The sequence below is a fragment of the Lampetra fluviatilis genome, chromosome 29 (assembly GCF_964198595.1).
Source record: "Lampetra fluviatilis chromosome 29, kcLamFluv1.1, whole genome shotgun sequence".
Taxonomy (NCBI): Eukaryota; Metazoa; Chordata; class Hyperoartia; order Petromyzontiformes; family Petromyzontidae; genus Lampetra; species Lampetra fluviatilis.
The window spans coordinates 1,908,598-1,930,366 of NC_136303.1; the positions used below are offsets into that span (position 1 = coordinate 1,908,598).

General features: G+C 43.3%; 2 protein-coding genes across 2 annotated transcripts; one reads left to right on the forward strand and one right to left on the reverse strand.

Moving 5' to 3' along the window:
- Nucleotides 1-2,644: 2,644 nt before the first annotated feature.
- On the forward strand, nucleotides 2,645-12,853 carry SC5D (sterol-C5-desaturase). Its single transcript, XM_078869980.1, has 6 exons — nucleotides 2,645-2,946; nucleotides 7,060-7,274; nucleotides 7,670-7,802; nucleotides 9,375-9,475; nucleotides 11,079-11,417; nucleotides 12,067-12,853. Exons 2-6 carry the CDS (start codon nucleotides 7,065-7,067, stop codon nucleotides 12,190-12,192), a joined length of 909 nt encoding a protein of 302 aa, XP_078726106.1. The 5' UTR covers nucleotides 2,645-2,946; nucleotides 7,060-7,064; the 3' UTR covers nucleotides 12,193-12,853.
- Nucleotides 12,854-13,789: 936 nt separating this feature from the next.
- On the reverse strand, nucleotides 13,790-21,593 carry LOC144943044 (uncharacterized protein CXorf65 homolog). The gene is made up of 6 exons (XM_078870212.1): nucleotides 21,235-21,593; nucleotides 19,130-19,216; nucleotides 17,392-17,508; nucleotides 16,005-16,073; nucleotides 14,848-14,955; nucleotides 13,790-14,040 (listed from the first exon to the last, which is right to left on the reverse strand). Exons 1-6 carry the CDS (start codon nucleotides 21,257-21,259, stop codon nucleotides 13,964-13,966), a joined length of 483 nt encoding a protein of 160 aa, XP_078726338.1. The 5' UTR covers nucleotides 21,260-21,593; the 3' UTR covers nucleotides 13,790-13,963.
- Between the last annotated feature and the right edge of the window lie 176 nt (nucleotides 21,594-21,769).

Genomic DNA, 21,769 nt, shown 5'->3' on the forward strand with positions numbered 1-21,769 from the left:
TTCCCCTTTTGATCCCCGGCTTGTTTCGGAGCCAATGAGCTGATGGAGCATTTCGTGAGGACGCCCCCCCCCCACCCACAAGTCTCCACTACTATTGCCAACAACGACCCACACAATTGTGACCCCGGCCATTGGCTTCCCGTGAGAGTCTCAACGGAAGAAAGAGGCACGTGGGGACAATGCACTATCGGTGTCGAGGTCCCATGATATCGGTGTTGTTATTACTAATGATACAAAACAGCAACTTGGCAAGAAGTGAGCAAATTCACAAGGAGTCCATAACCGGCAGTATTGTGAGAAATGTTAGCTAGCCGTCGGGACAATTACGCCTTTAACAAAGACACCGCACGAATGTGATGGTTCAATTTAAAGTTGTGAGCCCAAGTGGATTTGTCGTGATTGTTTAAGTTGGTTTACTCCACGCTTTCACAAGCACGTGGCATTGTTGTTCACGACCAAGCTCATCGTGCTGGAGGTTCTTGCTCCAGCGAGCACATTCGACGCTGGCACGCTGATGGCAGGACGAATTTTTGGAATGTAAAATGCAGAGAGGATAGACTTAACGCTGCTATCGACGGGCATACCAAAGTGATGGAGCACACTATGCTCGTGCGCATTGTGCCGGGAATTGCTGTCCATTAGGGGGACACGTGTCCTTCAAGACCTACCTTAGAGAGCATCGGCTTTAAATGAGCACCGAGCGTGATTGATGATGATGATGATTTAACCCCAGCATCCTAGCTTCAGTTCCTGGTCATGCACATCAGTGGCGAGGAAGGACTTAATTCATTTGGAGCTGTTCGGGACTGACATTTGGGAAACAATAATTATAATTTAAATGCATTAAGCACCCTTAAACAATCGTTCTCAGGGCGCTGAGTATTTCCCCGCTGTTGTTGGGTTGGGTCCAGGCAGTTGTGAGTTTCGGGGGTGGTGGGGCTGGAAAATATTATTTTAAATTTTTAGACCTGGTGGTGAGTGATATCTTAACCTGCCCTGTGTCTTCCCTAGGTCGACTTTGCCATACATGAGTACCTGGTGCAGTCTGTATACTCGCCAGTACTGGGAAGACAAAGGCGGGCGGGAATTGTACTACTTTTCAGTTATTTGTGTACCATGATTGCCTTAATAGGTGCTCCCTGACAGCACTTGCCTCTGCAGCCTATGAGGTTGTCTAGTGATTGATGATTTGCATCAACATCAGAACCGGGGAGACAAAGGCGGTCGGGCGTGGTGCTGCTGCGTGTTGAAAATACTAACAGTTTTATAAATAATTGTCGTTTATATACTTGGTTCTCTCGGTAAAGCCACGTAGAAGGGAAATAACAAAATAATATAAATATAAAAAATTCTATTTTAATATATATTCATATTATTTTATTATTTCCCTTCTACGTGACTTTACCGAAAGAACCAAGAATATGAATCCCTGCAGTCACGAAAGCTTTAAATCAAAATATAATTGTCGTTTATGCAAACTGCATCTCACAATCGCTGAGGAAGCTGCGAGCTCTGCAGTCCTCTATATATGAAGATGTCTTCGGCCATTTAATGAGCATTTATACATTTTGGAGTAAACTGGATGGATTTCCACTGTTGACTTTCCGTGCAGTGTGGTGCAAATTTTTGCTTTCATCCCATACAGAAGCGACAGATGATGTCGGTCCACATCGTTGCTGCATCGCATCCTCCTGGCAGACCCAGAGGGTATTTGGCATCTCCACGACGCTTGTCCCGCCGACCCACGGGACAGTGAAATGTCATAATCGTGCGTGATCCACCAAGCCTGGCTGCCTGCAGTGCGGGAACGACACGGGATGCAGCAGAGCCACCACCACCACCGCCTACCGCCCGTTTTAAGTCGTGTGCGGTGGGGGGGGCTTGTATGTATGTTGAACTTATTTTGCACCCTATGTAGCCAACCACGCTCATCGGAGGTGCGGCCTTAATAGACACTCGCAAACAGCCCCTTCTCCCCCGACAAACATTTTTTTTGTATTTTATCACGCAAGTCCCACTGAGCTATATAGCTCTTTATCAGAAGCCACATGGCTATCACATACGATATCGCAACGAATTGTTATGTGGACATATGTGGAGGCAAAAACTAGAGGACCTGGAGAAAAATCCACGCGACCACTGACAGAGAGAGACAGGCAAACTCCAAATATTCAGCAGGCATCATGGTCGTGATGGAGCCCACGACCTCCTGTGCACCAGGCGAGAGTCAACATCCCATAGCCACAGCGTGTCAGGGACGTGATGGAGCCCACGACCTCCTGTGTGCCAGGCGAGGGAGTTAACATCTCATGGCCACAGCGAGTCAGGGTCGTGGAGCCCACGACCTCCTGTGTACCAGGCGAGAGAGTCAACATCTCATAGCCACAGCGTGTCAGGGTCGTGATGGAGCCCACTAACATCTCATAGCCACATTGAGTCAGGGACGTGATGGAGCCCACTAACATCTCAGCCACAGCGTGTCAGGGTCGTGATGGAGCCCACGACCTCCTGTGCACGTGGCGAGGGAGTCAACATCTCATAGCCACAGTGGCTCCGCCCCTTCGTCTTCCGGGGCCGTGAGAGTCGCCGGTGATTGGCGGAGGGTGGTGGCGTCACCGTGACGCGGGGGCGGTCAGGAGAGCGGCTCAGCCAATGGGGAGCTCTGCCTGCGGTGGCGTGGGACGCGAGACGGGCAGCCCACAACCATCCACCACCAATGCCCACAACCAACGCCGCTCCCAACATCATCACCACCAATTAACTCTCTACATCACCACCAATTAACTCTCTACATCACCATCACCACCAAGTCACTCTCTACATCAACATCACCACCACCAAGTCACCCACAGCATCATCACCACCACCACTTCCATCACCGACAGCCTCCTTGAGCGCAAGCAGAGGCGGACGGTATCGGTAGGAACCCCTTGTGGGGCTTCTCAGGTAAGAGTTCACACACACACGTGTGCATTTTACACACACACATGCATGTCACATGCACACATGCATGTCACACGCACACATGTGCATGTCACACACGTGCACATGTCACACGCACACACACACACATGTGCGTATGTGCGATGGTGTCTAGACTACATTTCTATTACAGTAGTGCTGATGCACATCTGTACTGTATTTAACCTTAAATACACGGCGACATGCGAGATCGTGTTGCTCTGCTCCAGTACTCTTGCTGTGCCTACATTGTTGTCACGGCGTTATTGCGGGTGTTGTTTAGACTTCCTCGTGTGCACTGTCTTGTGGACTATCTCCTCTGTACTGCCTGTGCTGTGGACTGTCTCTGTACTGCCTGTGTTGTGGACTATCTCCTCTGTACTGTCTGTGTTGTGGACTGTATCTGTACTATCTGTGTTGTGGACTATCTCCTCTGTACTCCCTGTGTTGTGGACTGTCTCTGTACTGCCTGGGTTGTGGACTGTCTCTGTACTGCCTGTGCTGTGGACTGTCTCACTACTGCCTGGGTTGTGGACTGTCTCTGTACTGCCTGTGCTGTGCACTGTCTCTGTACTGCCTGTGCTGTGCACTGTCTCTGTACTGCCTGTGCTGTGGACTGTCTCACTACTGCCTGTGCTGTGGACTGTCTCACTACTGCCTGGGTTGTGGACTGTCTCTGTACTGCCTGTGCTGTGCACTGTCTCTGTACTGCCTGTGCTGTGCACTGTCTCTGTACTGCCTGTGCTGTGGACTGTCTCACTACTGCCTGTGCTGTGTACTGTCTCTGTACTGCCTGTGCTGTGCACTGTCTCTGTACTGTCTGTGCTGTGGACGGTCTCTGTACTGCCTGTGCTGTGGACTGTCTCTGTACTGTCTGTATTGTGGACTATCTCCTCTGTACTGCCTGTGTTGTGGACTGTCTCTGTACTGCCTGTGTTGTGGACTGTCTCTGTACTGTCTGTGTTGTGGACTGTATCTGTACTGCCTGTGTTGTGGACTGTCTCTGTACTGCCTGTGTTGTGGACTGTCTCTGTACTGCCTGTGTTGTGGACTGTATCTGTATTGCCTGTGCTGTGGACTGTATCTGTACTGCCTGTGTTGTGGACTGTCTCTGTACTGTCTGTGCTGTGGACTGTATCTGTACTGCCTGTGTTGTGGACTGTATCTGTACTGCCTGTGTTGTGGACTGTCTCTGTACTGTCTGTGCTGTGGACTGTCTCTGTACTGCCTGTGTTGTGGACTGTATCTGTACTGTCTGTTGTGGACTGTATCTGTACTGCCTGTGTTGTGGACTGTATCTGTACTGTCTGTTGTGGACTGTATCTGTACTGTCTGTGTTGTGGACTGTATCTGTACTGTCTGTGTTGTGGACTGTATCTGTACTGTCTGTGTTGTGGACTGTATCTGTACTGTCTGTGTTGTGGACTGTATCTGTACTGTCTGTGTTGTGGACTGTATCTGTACTGCCTGTGCTGTGGACTGTATCTGTACTGTCTGTGTTGTGGACTGTATCTGTACTGCCTGTGCTGTGGACTGTATCTGTACTGTCTGTGCTGTGGACTGTATCTGTACTGCCTGTGTTGTGGACTGTCTCTGTACTGTCTGTGCTGTGGACTGTATCTGTACTGCCTGTGTTGTGGACTGTCTCTGTACTGCCTGTGTTGTGGACTGTATCTGTACTGTCTGTGCTGTGGACTGTATCTGTACTGCCTGTGCTGTGGACTGTATCGTGCGTACTTTGGGAAAGTGCTGCCTCATTGTGTGGATTTGAGATGACTTCAACTGAGTTCTAAAGCAGTTATTGATATCTCCTCCCAGACTTCGATTTAAAGCTTTCGTGACTGCAGGGATTCATCTTCTTGGTTCTTTCGGTAAAGTCTCGTAGAAGGGAAATTAAATTTTTTTAAAAAATAAACATTTTATAATGTTTTATTTTTATTATTTTATTATTTCCCTTCAACGTGACTTTACCGAAAGAACCAAGAAGATCCTCCCAGACTGTTCCCAAGCACAGGGCGATGCACTGCTTTAGTGCTCAATTTACAATTACTGTACAATTATTTTCTATTCTAAAGAAACACATTTTACTCTGTTATGCTGCTGCATTGGCAGTTGGTGCACAACTGCAATTGACAAAAACTCAACACATTGGTCAGAAACACTGACGCTAAAAGGAGAAAAAAAATATAGATTATAGGTGACGTTTCCGGCAATGTCCCTTATTCACATCGGGTTAATAAAAGAATGTAAATTGTTTGTGTATAGTACATGTATATAGTGTGTTCGTTTAATCCCTGACATATCGAAATACCTGGTAATAAACTCGAATCCCAATTGTGTTTGTGCTAAGAAGGGCCATTGCCCGAAACGTCGCCGATCATATTTTTGTTCTTGGAAGGCCCAGTGTGTTATTGACCAATGCTGAGTTTATTTTGTTACCTGTACTTGTGCATCACTGCCAACTCAGCCGCAGCAGCAGCATAACCAATTTACTTGTTTTTAAAGGTATAAACGTGGCTCAAAATTGGGCCCCAGGATAAGCAAATTTCATTTATAACAAGTGGACCCATCTGAGGGACACGATTTTAAAGCACCTACAAAAAGTACTTTAATCCAGCACAAAGTGATTGTAAAACGTCCTCATGGAGAGTTACAAATAACATAATAAATAATCAGATAATGTCTCCTTCATATATAAATCTGAAGGAAATAGAAAAGTATATATTTTAAATACTTTGTATCAACCTGCAAGGCCATCTTGGGAGTGCATAATGTCAGTAACCATTGGTCGAAAGCAAACTTTGAACCGGTCTCGACGTGCATTGCCTTATCAGCAGTCAGGCTTGCGAGCAAGCCAGTGGAATAGTTTGCTGTTTTATGTGTATTGCTAGGAGATATGTTGCCCTGATAATTATGTATTACCTGCGCCTTGGACAGCTGTTGCAGGTGGACCCGGGATCAGCATTATGAGAGACAGACGAGATCAGGTTGGGGTTATTTTGGGAGAAATTAAATTGATAATGAAAATACATATACCAACGTGTCGATAGAAAACCCTTTAGAATCGGTTGATATTCCCTGCTTTGACATATGGATCATTAACTAAGATAGTGAAAGAAAAGCTGAAGAGACAAAAAGGAGAATGAATGGAGTTAGAAAATATACCCAAGTTAGTGACATCATTCAAACTGTTCAGTAAAGTAATTGGGCTTGGGCAGGGCACGTTGCTAGCTGAAGATGATAGGCAGTGGTCAACAGACTAGCTAGCGTCCAATGGAGGAAACACGCCCGAAAGTACGTCTGCCACAGAGACGGAGCAATGGAAGCAGCTCGTGTGGGTGCTGGGTGGATTGTTGCATCGAAGGACCGAGCACATGGTGACTGCTTGGGGAGGCCTTCATCCCGATGTGAATTAATCATGGCTGATGATGACGATCAAAATGTCAATTATATTTTTTACTGGCAAATGAGGTACCAATGGTGTAAATGCTTACCCCGAGCTCTCATACTCTGATGGTGCATTGTCTTCGAGTTGTACGCCTTTTGGTGTCATCTGGTCCAACCCATGTGAGACTAGGCCCTAAGGAAAGCTGCCTCGGGTGTGGACCAATCAACTTCAAGGGCAGTGCATACATTATCAGAGTTGTGTTTTTTGTTTGCATTATGACTGCAGGTATTGTGGTCTATGCAAACATGACTCCTCGTAAAAAAAGGTGTCAGTTTTGTTGCCAGATAAAAGGGTAAAAAAACAATTATCGATCAAAATGTCTTTTAACATTTTACATGTCAGCCCTGTGTGTATGTGTGTGTGTTGGAACATACCACTCAGTGACTGATGATCACTGTGCAGTTTGATCCTTTGTGCGTGCCAATCGGCACGTTCGTGAACACAATTTCATTGGATTTCATTATCGATTCATGACGGACTTTGGAATATATAATCCGAGTCCAAAAACGATTATCACTTTATGGATAATTTTATTAATAGCCCTGATTGCACCACACCGAACACACAAGCTCTGCCTTGTTGTCATCATCTGGGCGCCTTTGGCGGGATGGCTCCCAGACATTTCCGACTGGATTCCCTTTGCATTGCAGCCACCATGGACATCGTGCTGCAGTACGCCGACTCGCGGGTGCTCACGCCGTACGTGTACCCGGCGTGGTGGGCAGAGGACGACCCCGTTCGCCAGACCCTGAGCCTCCTCCTCGTCACCAACTTGGGCGGCGTCGCCATCTACTTAATCTTCGCCACGCTCAGCTACTACCTCGTCTTCGATCACAAGCTCATGAGCCACCCGCAGTTTCTGGAGGTGCGGGCACATCAGGGCACTTATCTTGGGTGAATTTCAGCTCTTGAGTATTAAAAATTTAATTTTGACCATCATGTAATGAAAATTACTCTCACTGGCAAGGCAGGTGGGAAAGTGCTGCCCCTTACCATGTGGACCAGAGTTCACTCGAAGGGGTCTCAGAGGCAGCTCTATAAAATCTGCTTCTGTGGACCATTCTGTAACTGTTCTTTGAGAGATCCCAAGGGATTATCCATCTCATTGCATGATAATGGTGACAATTGGAAAATTGAGGTAAAATTAAGTTTCGAACTCTTGTTTGACCGCCCAAAATGCACAACTGAGGTGTGAGTATACATGAAAAGAGCTTTGTCTTTTGAGTTGTGGTCTCCCTTCAATCGGCTATCTCTCTACAGAACCAGGTGCGCAAGGAGATCAAGTACGCAGTACAGTCCATGCCTTGGATCAGCATCCCTACGGTCGCGCTGTTCTTATTGGAGGTCAGAGGTTACAGCCGACTCTACGACAGCCTCGACAATTCAGCTTTCGGTACATCCGCCCATCCACGTGCACCCACAAAATTATATCGCATACGGCAGCTCTCCGATGTTCGACGTTTCACTCCTGCTGGAAGCTTCTTCAGGAATTGATTTCCCTTGTGGTGAACGTGGCATGCACGAGCGATGAGCTCGTATGCGCAAGTGACAGAGCTAATAAATAACATTGGCCGGTCAGTATTGACTACCACCGGTAGCTGGGAACTGATGCCTGCGCAAAGTAAGTTTTGTTTAGGCAAGCAAGAGATGACAAATTGGCTCGGGTCACTGCTACCGTGTTGGAGCACTGAGAACTTGAGTTTCATTCCAGGTTTTAGCTGCCCATTTAACAAACTGGGTTCTCTGGTATAGTGAGTTCATGGTCTTTGCCTTATCAGCAGTGACTTCACAAAAAAGCCCATCGAATACAATTTGGTTTTTTACTTTTGACATTTAAGTTTGATAATTGTTTTTTTTACCCTTTTATCTGGCAACAAAACTGACACCTTTTTTTTACAAGGAGTCATGTTTGCATTGACCACAATACCTGCGGTCGGAATGCAAACAAAAAACACAACTCTGATAATGTATGCACTGTCCTTGAAATTGATTGGTCCACACCCGAGACAGCTTTCCTTAGAGCCTAGTCTCACATGGTGTTGGACCAGATGACACCAAAAGGCGCACAACTCAAAGACAATGCACCATCAGAGTATAAGAGCTCGGGGTATCAGTTTTGTTGCCAGATAAAAGGGTAAAAAAAAACAATTATCATGTTTTGCTACTGGCAAAGGAGGTTCCCATGGTGTAAATATTTAAGTTTGGAGGGAAAAATATTTGATGTTTGACAAACATTTACCCATGTGGCTTGGAGAGTCCCTCATCCAGCAGTGTATGGTAGCGAGGACAAAGAGTCCTGCTGAAATGACGTGGGCTGTTCTGACACAGGGTCGGCGCATTGGGAGGTGCGAGAATTCCTGAGCAGGTGTTGCTTCATCTCCTGTCACGATGCCAATTGTGGATTGGATTATAATTCGTGTAGAAAATGTAGACGAAAAAAATCATGCATATGCATGGATTATATCACACTTTTTCCTACGTGCTTTTGTCCTTGTAAGTAATTCAATAACGTTACCTTCCGACCAGCACAAGGAGATGTTACACTATGTGTGGTATCACTAGATGACGTAATGATGTTATGATGGGGAGGCAAGATGCACGCATGGGTTCACGATGTTATCGCCATTTAGCGCTGGGTTTTTTTACCGCTAAGTTTTTGCAAACCCTTTGGTCAATGTCAATATGGGAAGTTTTCTTTATTTAGACTGGAGGAATCCGATGAGCTATAAAGCTCTTTTTCACAGAAGGCCACCAGGGTGGGGACAGCAAGTTGTTTTACAGGCCAAGTCCCTAATAGCAACACAACTTTATACTTCAATTTCATTCACATTGGATCGTCTTCATGAGCAATATTGTGCCCCTTTCTCCCCTTGCTACGAACAAGACGGACAGAGCTAATGCATCAATACTTTAAACCTTGCTTGGAATGCATTAAACATACGACGTGTTTTTCCCTGGATCCCAGGATTGCTGGGCGTGCTGTTCAGCATGATGTCGTTCCTGTTTTTCACCGACATGGTCATATACTGGATACACCGCATTCTCCACCACAAGTCCATCTACAAGGCAAGTCCACTGTCACCAGCCTGGAGTACAACCTCACTGCAGATTTTTCTGAGTCGCTGACAGACTAAGCTAGGTAAGATAATTGTTTTTTTACCCTTTAATCTGGCAACAAAACTGACACCTTTCTTACAAGGAGTCATGTTTGCATTGACCACAATACCTGCGGTCGGAATGCAAACAAAAAACACAACTCTAATAATGGACTGTCACATTGAAGTATAAAAAAAGGTGTCAGTTTTGTTGCCAGATAAAAGGGTAAAAAAACCATTATCATATTTTGCTACTGGCAAAGGAGGTTCCAATGGTGTAAGCTAGGTAAGTTAATCGTAGCCATAGCGAGTGACACTATGTGTTAAACGTGGTGTGCCTGCCAATTGTGGATATATTAACCCAGACTGACCCAGCTGATATGAAGCCCCTGGTGGGAGTAAGGCTAATGCCATGTTAGAACATTGAAGCTGGCACAGCTGAGATCATGGGTTCTAATTAGGGCTGAACGATTTAGGGAAAATATCTAATTGCGATTTTTCTGACAGAAATTGCGATTTGATTTGCAATTACATTTTTTAAAGTCAAACTTCAGTTCAATATTCACTGTGTAATAGATTTATATCATGTGATGGAGCATTACCACATGATACCATCAAAATATGAACTGCTTTATATATTCTAATGCAAGGATGAGAACTTAAAATATATGAATTGCTTCCAACTTGTATTAATTAAAATGTTTTAATTGAAATAGAACAATCAAACATAGAACAATTGTTAACTTAAATAAATAAAGTTATAATACAAAATTAAACAATTCCAATAAGACAGAGGACTTTTCAAATCACAAAAAATCGCAGCCTTTGCAATTTGCTAATCGCATTTTTTCAAATTGCCATTTCGATTTGAACTCGATAAATCGTTCAGCCCGAGTTCTAATCTGGGTTTCAGCCGTGATGAAAACGGGTCATCGAGTGTCAAGGTTTGAAAGTCTCAACCTTGGCACCTACAGCCGCACAAAATAAATATCAAACTTATTTCGTTTCACCTAATTCCTCTTAATGCAGCTGTGGCGGGGGTGGGGGGGAACAAAAACAAGTTTGATTGGCATGCCATGATCACTTGTAGAGTAGAGCAGGTGTGCTTCTAGGTTGCATTGCATAGATATATTTTTTAATGACTTAAGAAGTAGTGTTGTATCTTCCTGGGCCATTGCCCGACACAACGTGGTGCACTGCTTGCTGAGGGACTAGTGAATTGAAATGTATTCATTTCACGACAATGACACCAATAGCACAATTGGACGAAATCTGGGAAAAAGTGCCAAAGAAGAAATACAAAAATAAAACCATTCACTTTACAGTATTCGATGTCTGTATTTAAGTAATATATTTCTCCAACAAGCACCAACCATCGCCTCCCATCCACCGGCACACGTAGGATTGGAGGTGACACTTCCCCACTCCCCCCCCCCCACTATTTTAGGCTGTATCCAATTAATCGAGAGTTAAGAGATGATAAAAATGATATAGCCCAGCTCTAATAATAACAATCATAATAATTAGCATGTTAATGATAAGGAACCTCTCCTGCCTCTCTCTCGCCTCGACAGACGTTACACAAGCCGCACCACAAGTGGAAGGTGCCGACGCCGTTTGCGAGCCATGCCTTCCACCCCATCGACGGCTTCATGCAGAGCCTGCCCTACCACATCTACCCCTTCCTCTTCCCGCTGCACAAGGGCGTCTACCTGGGCCTCTACATCTTCGTGAACATCTGGACGGTGTCGATCCACGACGGCGACTACCGCGTGCCACAGATCCTGCGGGACGTCATCAACGGCTCGGCGCACCACACCGACCACCACCTCTACTTCGAGTGCAACTATGGGCAGTACTTCACGCTGTGGGACCGCTTGGCGGGCTCCTACAAGCACCCCAGTGCTTTCGAGGTACCGCATTGGTTCCCAGCCTTTTTCTTTCTTTCGTTGAGAGGGAGGAAAGTGGAAACAAATTAGGAAGTGCGCAGTGGACACCCTACGGGCTATTTGCCCGTGGATGGTGATGATGATGATGTACCCTCCTCCCTGCCCTATACAATTTCCACGCATCCCATTCTTTCCCTGTTAGTGGCCCGTGTACCTCTACCAGGCCTATCGATTTTCTGCATACCCCAATAATAAATTATTATATAATTAACTTTTTTTTTTCAAGAATATATCCGTTTAATTAACAGCCAAGACATTTAGTTAATACTTACTGACTATTTTTTGTGCAGAAGAGGGGCAGTACAGCAAAACACCCTGTTCTCTACTGCTACGTTCCAACATCTATGCTACCCGCCTTCACCAACACCGCACTGAGTATCATGGTGAAGTGTTGGAAAAATTACATCCACGACCCACATGGGTGTGGAGAGTCTCTCATCCAGCAGTGAATCCACAAAAGGTCTGGATATGTAAACATTTTTGGAATATTTCATGCGGTTGAAGAATTGTAATGAAAGTGATATTGGCTGTTGAGGCTTTTTGAGGATTGACATGCAGTTTGCACAATGGCTCTTAAAGGTAAGGAATTAATAGCCCGTTTGTTTTCCTCCAGGGCAAAGGTCCACACGATTATCTGCGCAAGCTACAGACCGACAAGTTGGAGTCATCAGAGGGAGCGGTACACAACGGGCACCCTGTGCCAGCTGCCAGTCCTGCCGGGAGTAAGAAGAAAGAGTGAACAAAAAGAGAGACTTGGGTTGAGCCTGGATTGCAGTTTAATGTCTGGAGTGCGTCAAGCCAGCGAAAGCATGACCTTGGGACTGCACCGACAAACATGAATCGCTGTGTGACCTTGCATTCTTGACCAGATCAACCTTGCATGAAGAGATTCTCCCCCCCAACAGATTGCCTTTTGTGAATGACCATGGTAGAGTAAATGTTTGTTTAGATTTGTCCCGATTGTAAGCGAGCTAACGTTGCACATCTGCCATCACCAGGTAATTTCACATGCTGCAAATGACACTTGAAATCTCTTTTGAGGCTGAGGTACGCTGTGACTGCAAGTGAGAAACAATGATAAGCTCATCGCAAATTTTTTGTCAGTAATTTATGTGTTTAATGCCTTGATCTCTTATTTTATATGAAATAAACTTGCTTAACGCGGATGTAAATCCTTCATGGAGTTCGTTGTGAATAGATTCACGATAAAAGATTATATACTGTAGTAGTCATTCGTTGTTGTGGGTCATACATGTTCGTGTGAAAACTGGAGACGCTTTATCTAATTATTCTGTGGGAAAATGTACCTTTGTCTGCAAGTGTATTGTGTATATAAAATATATTTGGCATCAAGATTCATTAGTTTTCTGCGCAGTTACAATAAAAAAGAGAAGCATAAATTAACCCTGTTTATGTTGTTCATATTCATTTGGAATGTGCATGCACTTGTACAACTTAAACGGCTACCACTAAATCTTAACATGGCAATACAGTACTAATTAATAAGTATATGCTGGTATAACTTACCTGGAATGCAACCTATCTTGGCAGATATCTGAAGCTAAGCTGAGTTGAGCCTGCATAGTGCTTAGATGGATGAGCACAAGGCAGGACAGCTTTTCATAGGAGGTTGCTGACCTGTGCTGAGCTGTGGGCAGTAGAGACGTATACAACTAAATCCATTGTTGTACTGTTTCTATACTTGTAGATTTGAAGCTTTCGTGACTGCAAGGAATCATATTCTTAGGTTTTTTCGGTAAAGTCACGTAGGTAAAACATCAAAATTAATGAAAATAAAATAAAACAAAAATCACGACGTTTCGGAGGCAACACAAGTCTCCGTCATCATGCAGATAATTCGGCTGTGACGGTCCCACCTGATGACGGAGACTTGTGTTGCCTCTGAAACGTCGTGATTTTTGTTTTATTTTATTTTCATTAATTTTGATGTTTTACCTACGTGACTTTACCGAAAAAAACCTAAGAATATGTTTCTATACTCCCATATCTATGCTCACCTCGACAAACACTCACTGGTTTAACACGTAGGCTTTCGCGACCAATATTCATAATAAACGTTTTTGGGTTAGACCGTCGCACCTGCATGAGTTAAATGATGACGTCACCCTGCTGCTGCTCTATTTAAGAACGGGAGCAAGTGAGGGCTTCACCATTCTGGCGAATTGCCCGATGATGCTGGATGTAATTACCAGCGAAACGTCGTACTAAAAAAACGTTGTGGATTCACTCTTCAACACACCGGTGGGCTAAGGTAGTGAACTATTTGTCTTTTGGATTCACAAAATGGCTATGCATAAAGGTGCTACAACTTTTATTCGTACATTATGCATATACAATTACAAACGATGTGAACACTTGTTTGCAACGTTGGTTGAATTAAGCATTGCATCGGATGGCAATTTTACCCAAGCTCCTTATTAATACCCAGTTATGCATTATAAGTGTAAATCATACATATTCCACAGCGCTTTGTTTATAACTTTTTAAACTCAGTTTTTGGACTGTCGAGATCTGCTTCTCACTGTGGCCAGCTTGCCATTGGTGCACCCAAGAGATTTTGGAGGCCCTGAAATAACAAACAAACAGCAAAATATCATCACACAAGCGCACACAGGATGTATGCTGAACTTCTTTCGCACCATGCGTAACCAACTGCGCTAATCGGATGACAATGAACTAAAAGGTTCTTTATGTTCCTTCCACCCAGTGAATACTATTACGAGTGAATGGTTCACCCACATCCCACGGCCACATGCAATTTGATGAACTGTCACAAATTGTTAATCATGATTTGATGCGAATTATCAATTATATTTTGTCTCATGAATATTCCATTTCTATAGTCTCTGCTTTGTTCTGTTTTGTTTTTCTCTCTCGTCTGTACTCTTTGTCATCTGTACCATCTGCCATGTTAGTTATTTCTCGTCAGAAAGACATTAGGACGCTGTCTTTCCGACAGCTCTGTTCTTCACCTGAGGACGGCTGCTTGCATTGTGGCCGAAACGTCGTGAGAATTTTATTATATTGAATTTTTATCATTTAATTTTTTCCCTTCTACGTGACTTTACCAAAAGAACCAAAGAGTATGGACCCTTGCAGTCACGAAAACTTCAAATCTAGAATCAATAATATCACCATCAGCATCATCACAATTAAAAAGAAAAGAAAAAAGAAGAGAAGAAAATCAAAATAAATTAAATCAAATAAATTACATTTATTTTATTTTTTACCCACGTGACTTTACCGAAAAAACCAAAGAGTATGGTGATAGGATTGTTGGTGGTTGTGGTGGGCCAAGCTACATGCACATCTACTATTCAATACACATGACTTGACACCTGGTGACATGCATGTAATGCATGAGGCTCCCTACCATCAAAGCTGGAGGTGGAAAAGTTGGCAGGATTTTTCTTGGCCACTTTCTTGATCTTGTTCCTGGCACTTGTCATTGGCCTGTAGTTGTCACGGCTGCTGAGGCGTGCTACGAGAGGGCATCAGTATCGTCCATCAGCCATTGCTAATCCACTGCTGGATGAATGTCTCCACATGTTGTCGCTACCTCTCACATTGCTGCGATATAATAATACTGGTTCCGATAACGATGTTAGCCGTGGCCAGAAATTTAACTCGGGTCATCGATTTCATAGAGCGCTGTGCCAACACTCCACTTTCTAGTTATTGTTAGTGCCAGCAGTAATGGTGCACTCTATACTAGGGGTGGAAATACGCGTAGATTCACTTATGAATATCGATTTGTAAACTCGCGATTGAGTACGATTATGTTTCAAATCGTATATGTATTAATTGGTATTCACGTCACCACTGCAGCCACGAGAGGTACTACCATTCACTGCAATGTAAAAAAACAAAATTAGATTCAAATTACCTTGTGCTAAATCACTGCTCCCTCTACTGCAATGTGTAATCCAGGAAATGATTCATGTGCGGTGTATGATGACAGTACGCTGAGCTAAGACACAATGCAACATTTAGAAAATACAAACCTATTTAAACCTATTAGAGTAGGTGCCTCCTGGGTTTGACTGGGAAAGAAAAGCAGCCGATGGAGATGCACAGAGAGACACGGAGATAGAGCAAGGGATATACTGAGACACGGAGATACAGAAACCTAGATATACGAATATGTGGGGATACACACATAAACGGAAACACATACACAGATACAGGGTGATGCCTAAAGACACTGAGGTACAGACAAACAAATAACTTGCTGTGCTTTATTTCTTTTTTAATACTGTCCCATGTCCCACGACCTTTCCATGAATTAATGTACTTTTCCCACACTTTAGCTGTAAATTTCAGTAAAATTATGATGACAAAATCGTAACCTTACTGATTATGTAATCGTGGTCTTCAAACAAACGTATACGTTTTTTTCTTTCTTTGCCATCGAGAGCCTGGCTTCTTAACAGATGGTTGCATCATACTGCTTATAATTAAGCTAATTGGGATTAGGATCATGTGTCTTTTCGATAGGAAACTCCTTGATATAGAATATCTTATTTGTACCGATAAACTTGGGGTTGACGATGTCTGGATCATCCAGTAGAGGTCGATACGTCAACTGGTCACCTTCTCCTGCACAGACAGAACAAGATACGGGCAATGATTTCTGCACTTAAGAATCTTTTTCACAAGTTCCTTACTCTTTTGGGGAGATTTAGCCCCTTCTTTAATGTAAAATGTGGTGATTATTGTACAGCTCTTTGAGATTAAATTGTATGAATGGATTGTATATTAAATATAAGTATTGGTGTTTAATGTGCAACAAAAAACGTCTCCCATTTACAAACCAACCAGCGGCAAACCAACTTGGAGACTAAAATCATTGAGAATGGGTGGTGGCTGAGTGGCTCAGAGTGAGAATATCGAGCCAAAATACTGAGCACCATTGTGATCCTGGGTTCAAATCTGAATTTAATTCCCCTGCGATTGAACTGGGCTCACAAGTGTAGTAAGTCAGCCCATATGCAGTAACTACATGGATCTTTGCATCTCACCTCGTGAGAGGTGGTGATGAAAACTTAAGTGACCTGACAATTAGCTATGTAATGTCATCTTCTCTAGGACATTCCATAGGAGCCATCCATTTAGTGCGTACGCAAAAAATCTGTTAAAACTCGACCCATCCCTGTAGGCACGCGGACTTTTTACACTCTCCCCCATCGTACGTTCGCTTGACGCACCCCCCCGCCCCCTCCCCGAATCCTATCGAACGGCCGATATTTAATCCACGCAGAAACGATCAAGGATTGATAATCTTAACGTGTTCTTGGTTCTTTCGGTAAAGTCACGTAGAATGGAAATAATAAAATAATAAAATAAAACAAAAATAAAATAAGAGAATCAAGAAGATGAATCCCTGCAGTCACGAAAGCTTTAAATTGAAAACTTAACGTGTTTAAGCTAACAGATAGTACACCGCCGGTCTAATTCATTTGCGTACGTACTAAATGGATGCCCCCTAGTGTGTGGCGATGTCAACATTTTTCTTAGGTTTTTTCGGTAAAGTCACGTAGGTAAAACATTAAAATTAAAATAAAATAAAAATCACGACGTTTCGGAGGCAACACAAGCTTCCGTCTTCAGGTGGAACCGTCACAGCCACGACAGCTGTATCAAGTAAATGAGAGATTGGTAGTGGTAGCTCCTGCAATCTCTCATTTACTTGATACAGCTGTCGTGGTTGTGACGGTTCCACCTGAAGACGGAAGCTTGTGTTGCCTCCGAAACGTCGTGATTTTTATTTTACTTTTATTAATTTTAATGTTTTACCTACGTGACTTTACCGAAAAAACCTAAGAATATGAATCCTTGCAGTCACGAAAGCTTCAAATCTAGAATTGATGTCAACATTGTTTTTTCTATGAGACATCGTGTGGTGAGGACCACTCACTGAAGACTCGCACAGCCACCAGTGTCTCCCTCTCGGCCAGCAGCTCGCTCGCCAGTCGCTCCGGCCATGCAGACACGTGCTTCAGCTGACCCATCTCGTCGCACAACTCCAGCTCCGCTGAGGTTTTAATGAAAAAAAAAACGAATATTGGCCAGGCGGCTCAAGAGGCCAGACCACCATAGACCTGGCTTTGAATCCAAGCACGGATTTGATTGATTAGACCAAATTCTCAAGTGTAGTGAGTTGATGGTTTCAGCCCAGTCACCACTCCACTCTTCGCGTACAAAATTGCAGCAGTGAGAATTAAAAATATCAGTTTGACTGTCATGCAACCTGTGATATCTGCTTTTATGGGCCGTTCTGAAACACAAAGTATTGCATTGCTTTGTGAGAGATCTGAATGGATTCTTTGTCTACAAACTTACCTCATGCCACATGTGAAGTGGGGTTGTGTTCAACATTCGCTCAATGTGTGGTAATTTCTTCATATAAAAATATGACGTCAACTGCTATTATGTGGGCTGTAGTCATGTTACTTTTGCAAGGTTGCCTTCATGAAAAGTCACACTTTAGTTGAACTCATTTTAACTTAGCAGTAGCTATTTAAAAACTCTTTATTTTTAAATATAACCATCTCCTAATATGTCCAATATCATTTTGTAATTAATATTACACATCATAATTAGTGGCTTCGTTGCCAATCACTGCACATTGGTACGAACGACGGTACAAAAAAAACCATTGCGTGTTTTTTTTTACTTAAATTGGCAAAATCCAGCTTTGGGGATTAAACTCTTTTAGTTTGAGAACTATGCAACGAACACGTACAAGGTAGAGCATGGGTTCCTTATACAGTATTGTATGAGGCAGGGGAATCTCAGAAATAGGTGATATCAACTTCCAGAGGCCATGCCCTTAACATTGGATGAAGTTCTACTACTTGCTGTGAATTAAAAATACAATAATGTTTATCTCAGGACAGCATGTGAATGATACTCAATTGGGATATTATTTAAAAAAGTAAAGGAAACTTTGAATATTAACTGATCTGTGTGTGGGCATTAAATACTTAAGGAGTGCAAACACTCCTTAAGTAAGGGGGCACCCACATCCATAAACCCATATGGTTTACCTGTACAGTATTCTTGTACAGGGAAATTGAGTTTTCAGGACCATACGGCGTACAGCCGTTTCAATACGGTAATTTTTTTTGTCTATTTGTGTTTCTCCCTTGTGATGGGACTTTGTAGGATGAACTTGAAGATTTCTAAGGGCACGGGGTGACCAATAAGGTCTGAATGGGTAGACACTGATAAGAGGTTGACAGGTATTCAATATTAGTGGCATGAGTGGTCCTTGGAGGTCAGGATGTCGACTGTGCAACTGCTGGCTGAAGGAAGCAATCATAGCATGTGGTGGCATCAAAGGCATTGGCTATGAAATATTTTTTGGTAATACATCAATTTAATTGTTCTTGTAATTTAATTAATTGCGTGATAATTTCCAGGCAGTTAAATTTCGATTTAAAGCTTTCGTGACTGCAGGGATTCATCTCCTTGGTTCTTTCGGCAAAGTCAGACCTGTTCTTCACCTGAGGACGGCTGCTTGCGTTGTGGCCGAAACGTCGTCAGAATTGTATTTTATTATGTTTTATTTGTATCATTTTATTATTTCCCTTCCACGTGACTTTACCGAAAGAACCAAGAAGATGAATTTCCAGGCACTTGTAGTTGCTCACCATCAGGGTCACAGCCAAGCTTGATGCGGATGGAGCGAAGCAGTAGGCGAGCCTGGCAAGACGGGTTAAATAGCGCCTGCTGTCGCTCTGTAACAACAAGACCACACAAAGCATTAACATATACTGCTAGGAACCTCCTGGTTACACCAGCCCACAGGGGATTATTGTGTCCGTCCGTCCGTCGTGCAGGGAGGGGCTGGGTGGGGAGGGAGGGGATGAGTGAGGAGGGGAGGGTGGGGTGGGGAGGGGCTGGGTGGGGAGGGGAGGGTGGGGAGAGGCTGGGTGGGGAGGGGAGGGTGGGGAGGGGCTGGGTGGGGAGGGGAGGGTGGGGAGGGGCTGGGTGGGGAGGGGAGGGTGGGGAGGGGCTGGGTGGGGAGGGGAGGGTGGGGCTGGGTGGCAAAAAAGGTCATGTTTTTATTAGACGTAATTTCGTTGTATGGCTTAATATGAAACATGGCTGTATAAACACTTCCCGAGACAAACGCAAGTTAGAAGGCGTTAATATCAGAATCAGAATATTTATTTATACTGGAGGAATCCGATAAGCTATAAAGCTCTTTTTCACATGTCCAGTAGGGGCGGGTAAGAACGTTACAACAACAAACAGTACAAAAACATGATAGTAGTGCAGAGTACAATAAAGGTAAACAAATCACCCCAACACATACAATTAAAACTAAACCATCCCCATCCTACCAGGCAAAGCCCACTTGAGGTATTATTATGATTACCTTATTGTTCATAAGCGACCTAGCCACAAATGACAGCTCAACAAAGTGCCCCATCATCATTTGGACAGACACATCCAGTGGCGTTTTATTCCTTGTTTTGTTGTTCAGATGCATTATTGACGGGTTGACTACGATAAAAAAAACCTTAAAATCTTTATTTTAATCCAGACCACCCTTGTGAATGAGATTAATGGGGGGGGGGGGGCGGTGGTGGTGGTAGCTCTCCTACGAACCCATGAACATCCCGAGCAGTTTGTTGGGGCCCCCCTCTAGGTCGACTCAGCCTTAAATGAGCACCTGGTGTGCGGTGCTGAAACCGAGGAGCATTTGGGGAGACAAAGGTGGCCGGGCACAGTGCTGACCACCAATCTCCCAGTCGTTAGCGTGACCTTGCCGACCTTAATAGTTGCTCGCAAACAACAATCTCTTATTAAGGCCATATAATAAAGGGGGTTATTTTGTGTGTTGGCGAAATACTACAAGTTTACAACGAATAATAAAGCCCAGGCTGTAAGAGTCTAAAGCAAACATTAGCTCAATTGTAACGTGCGTACGACCTAGTACACATGGCATTCATATCGTATTGTTATTTTAAATAAGCAAATGCCTGCCTGAATAAAGTAAACGATAAACGACCCTAACATTTCCCTTCTAGTGGGTGCATTGTATTAGATAAAGTTGGATTATGATGGCGAATAGCTTTGAAATACCGTATCAACATTATACACTACCACATATCTTGTTAACTTTCTGTTAAAGGACGTGGTTTAAACACTTACACAAATACCGTGACGATAATTAGTGACACAAAGTAAAGTGTTGTAATTCTAGATTTGAAGCTTTCGTAACTGCAAGGATTCATATTCTCTGATTTTGCGGTAAAGTCACGTAGGTAAAAATAAAAATAATAAATAAAAGTAATAAATAAAACAATAATAATAAATGAAAATAAAATAATTTTAATTGATTTATCGAAAAAATCAAAGAGTATAAATTGTTGTAATTTTAAGTAGAATGTATTTGGTGATAAAGGCAGAGGAGATGTAAGAATAGCGCAAAGCATTGTTTTACATCACTTTTAATAATACATTTTCGTATTGAACTGTTTTAATGTATTAACTATACATTCTCAAGTAACATGTTTATCGTTCTATGTACATGGATATTTAAATACAGTTAAACTAATAAAGGCCCAGGTAAATGTATAAATTAACACAGTACAGAAGAGGCGAAAACGTTGCCGTACAAAGAGTTTAGGGCCTGTTATCAAATGAACACGTGAAGAGACGACAATATTATTGTTTAAAGTTAGTTACAATAATTACGACAATTAAGCAAATTAGGTTAAAGAATTAACAAATTAATGTACTGTACCTCCGTATTTAACGGTGACGAACATCCCCACGGTGTGGACTAAAGATTTCAGACTTGTAAAGTTGACAACACACAAGATATGGCTCGTATGAATGTGTAAATCTGCACACTTTAATGTTCAGTCGCTGTAAAGTAAGAAGTTTTAGTTTTACTATCGTCCTTTACGAGTTAATCGCCACGCACACCGAATGTCTACCCAAAGTTTCGAACAAAGCTTACACATTTGTTTTAAAATAAAATAAAATCGAGAATTACCGACTGCTTTCAATAGTCAACTACGATTTAGAATACCGACGCTAAAGCCCAAGAGATTATAAATTATAATTAAAACTCGCCACGAGGAAAGTAAAAACTTTTAAGCACCGGGTGGGTGGTGGGTGTCCGCGTTGCCATGACGACAGCGACGCGCACCGCGAGTGGTGGCAGCCACCACCACCACCACCACAGAGGGCCCAGAATTAGCGTCGTTGTTGTTGTTATTTGTGTTGTTGTTTGTGTTGTTCTTCAACGTTTTAATGCATTATCCCATAGCTGT

Excerpts from the sequence above, each read along its gene's own strand:
- SC5D (XM_078869980.1), top strand. The coding sequence starts at position 7,065 with ATGGACATCGTGCTGCAGTACGCCGACTCGCGGGTGCTCACGCCGTAC. Across the intron at positions 7,275-7,669 it reads GCCACCCGCAGTTTCTGGAG|AACCAGGTGCGCAAGGAGAT; the intron begins GTGCGGGCACAT and ends ATCTCTCTACAG. Across the intron at positions 9,476-11,078 it reads ACCACAAGTCCATCTACAAG|ACGTTACACAAGCCGCACCA; the intron begins GCAAGTCCACTG and ends TCGCCTCGACAG.
- LOC144943044 (XM_078870212.1), bottom strand. The coding sequence starts at position 21,259 with ATGTTCGTCACCGTTAAATACGGAG. Across the intron at positions 19,217-21,234 it reads CGTCACCGTTAAATACGGAG|AGCGACAGCAGGCGCTATTT; the intron begins GTACAGTACATT and ends TTGTTGTTACAG. Across the intron at positions 17,509-19,129 it reads GCTTGGCTGTGACCCTGATG|CGGAGCTGGAGTTGTGCGAC; the intron begins GTGAGCAACTAC and ends TTAAAACCTCAG.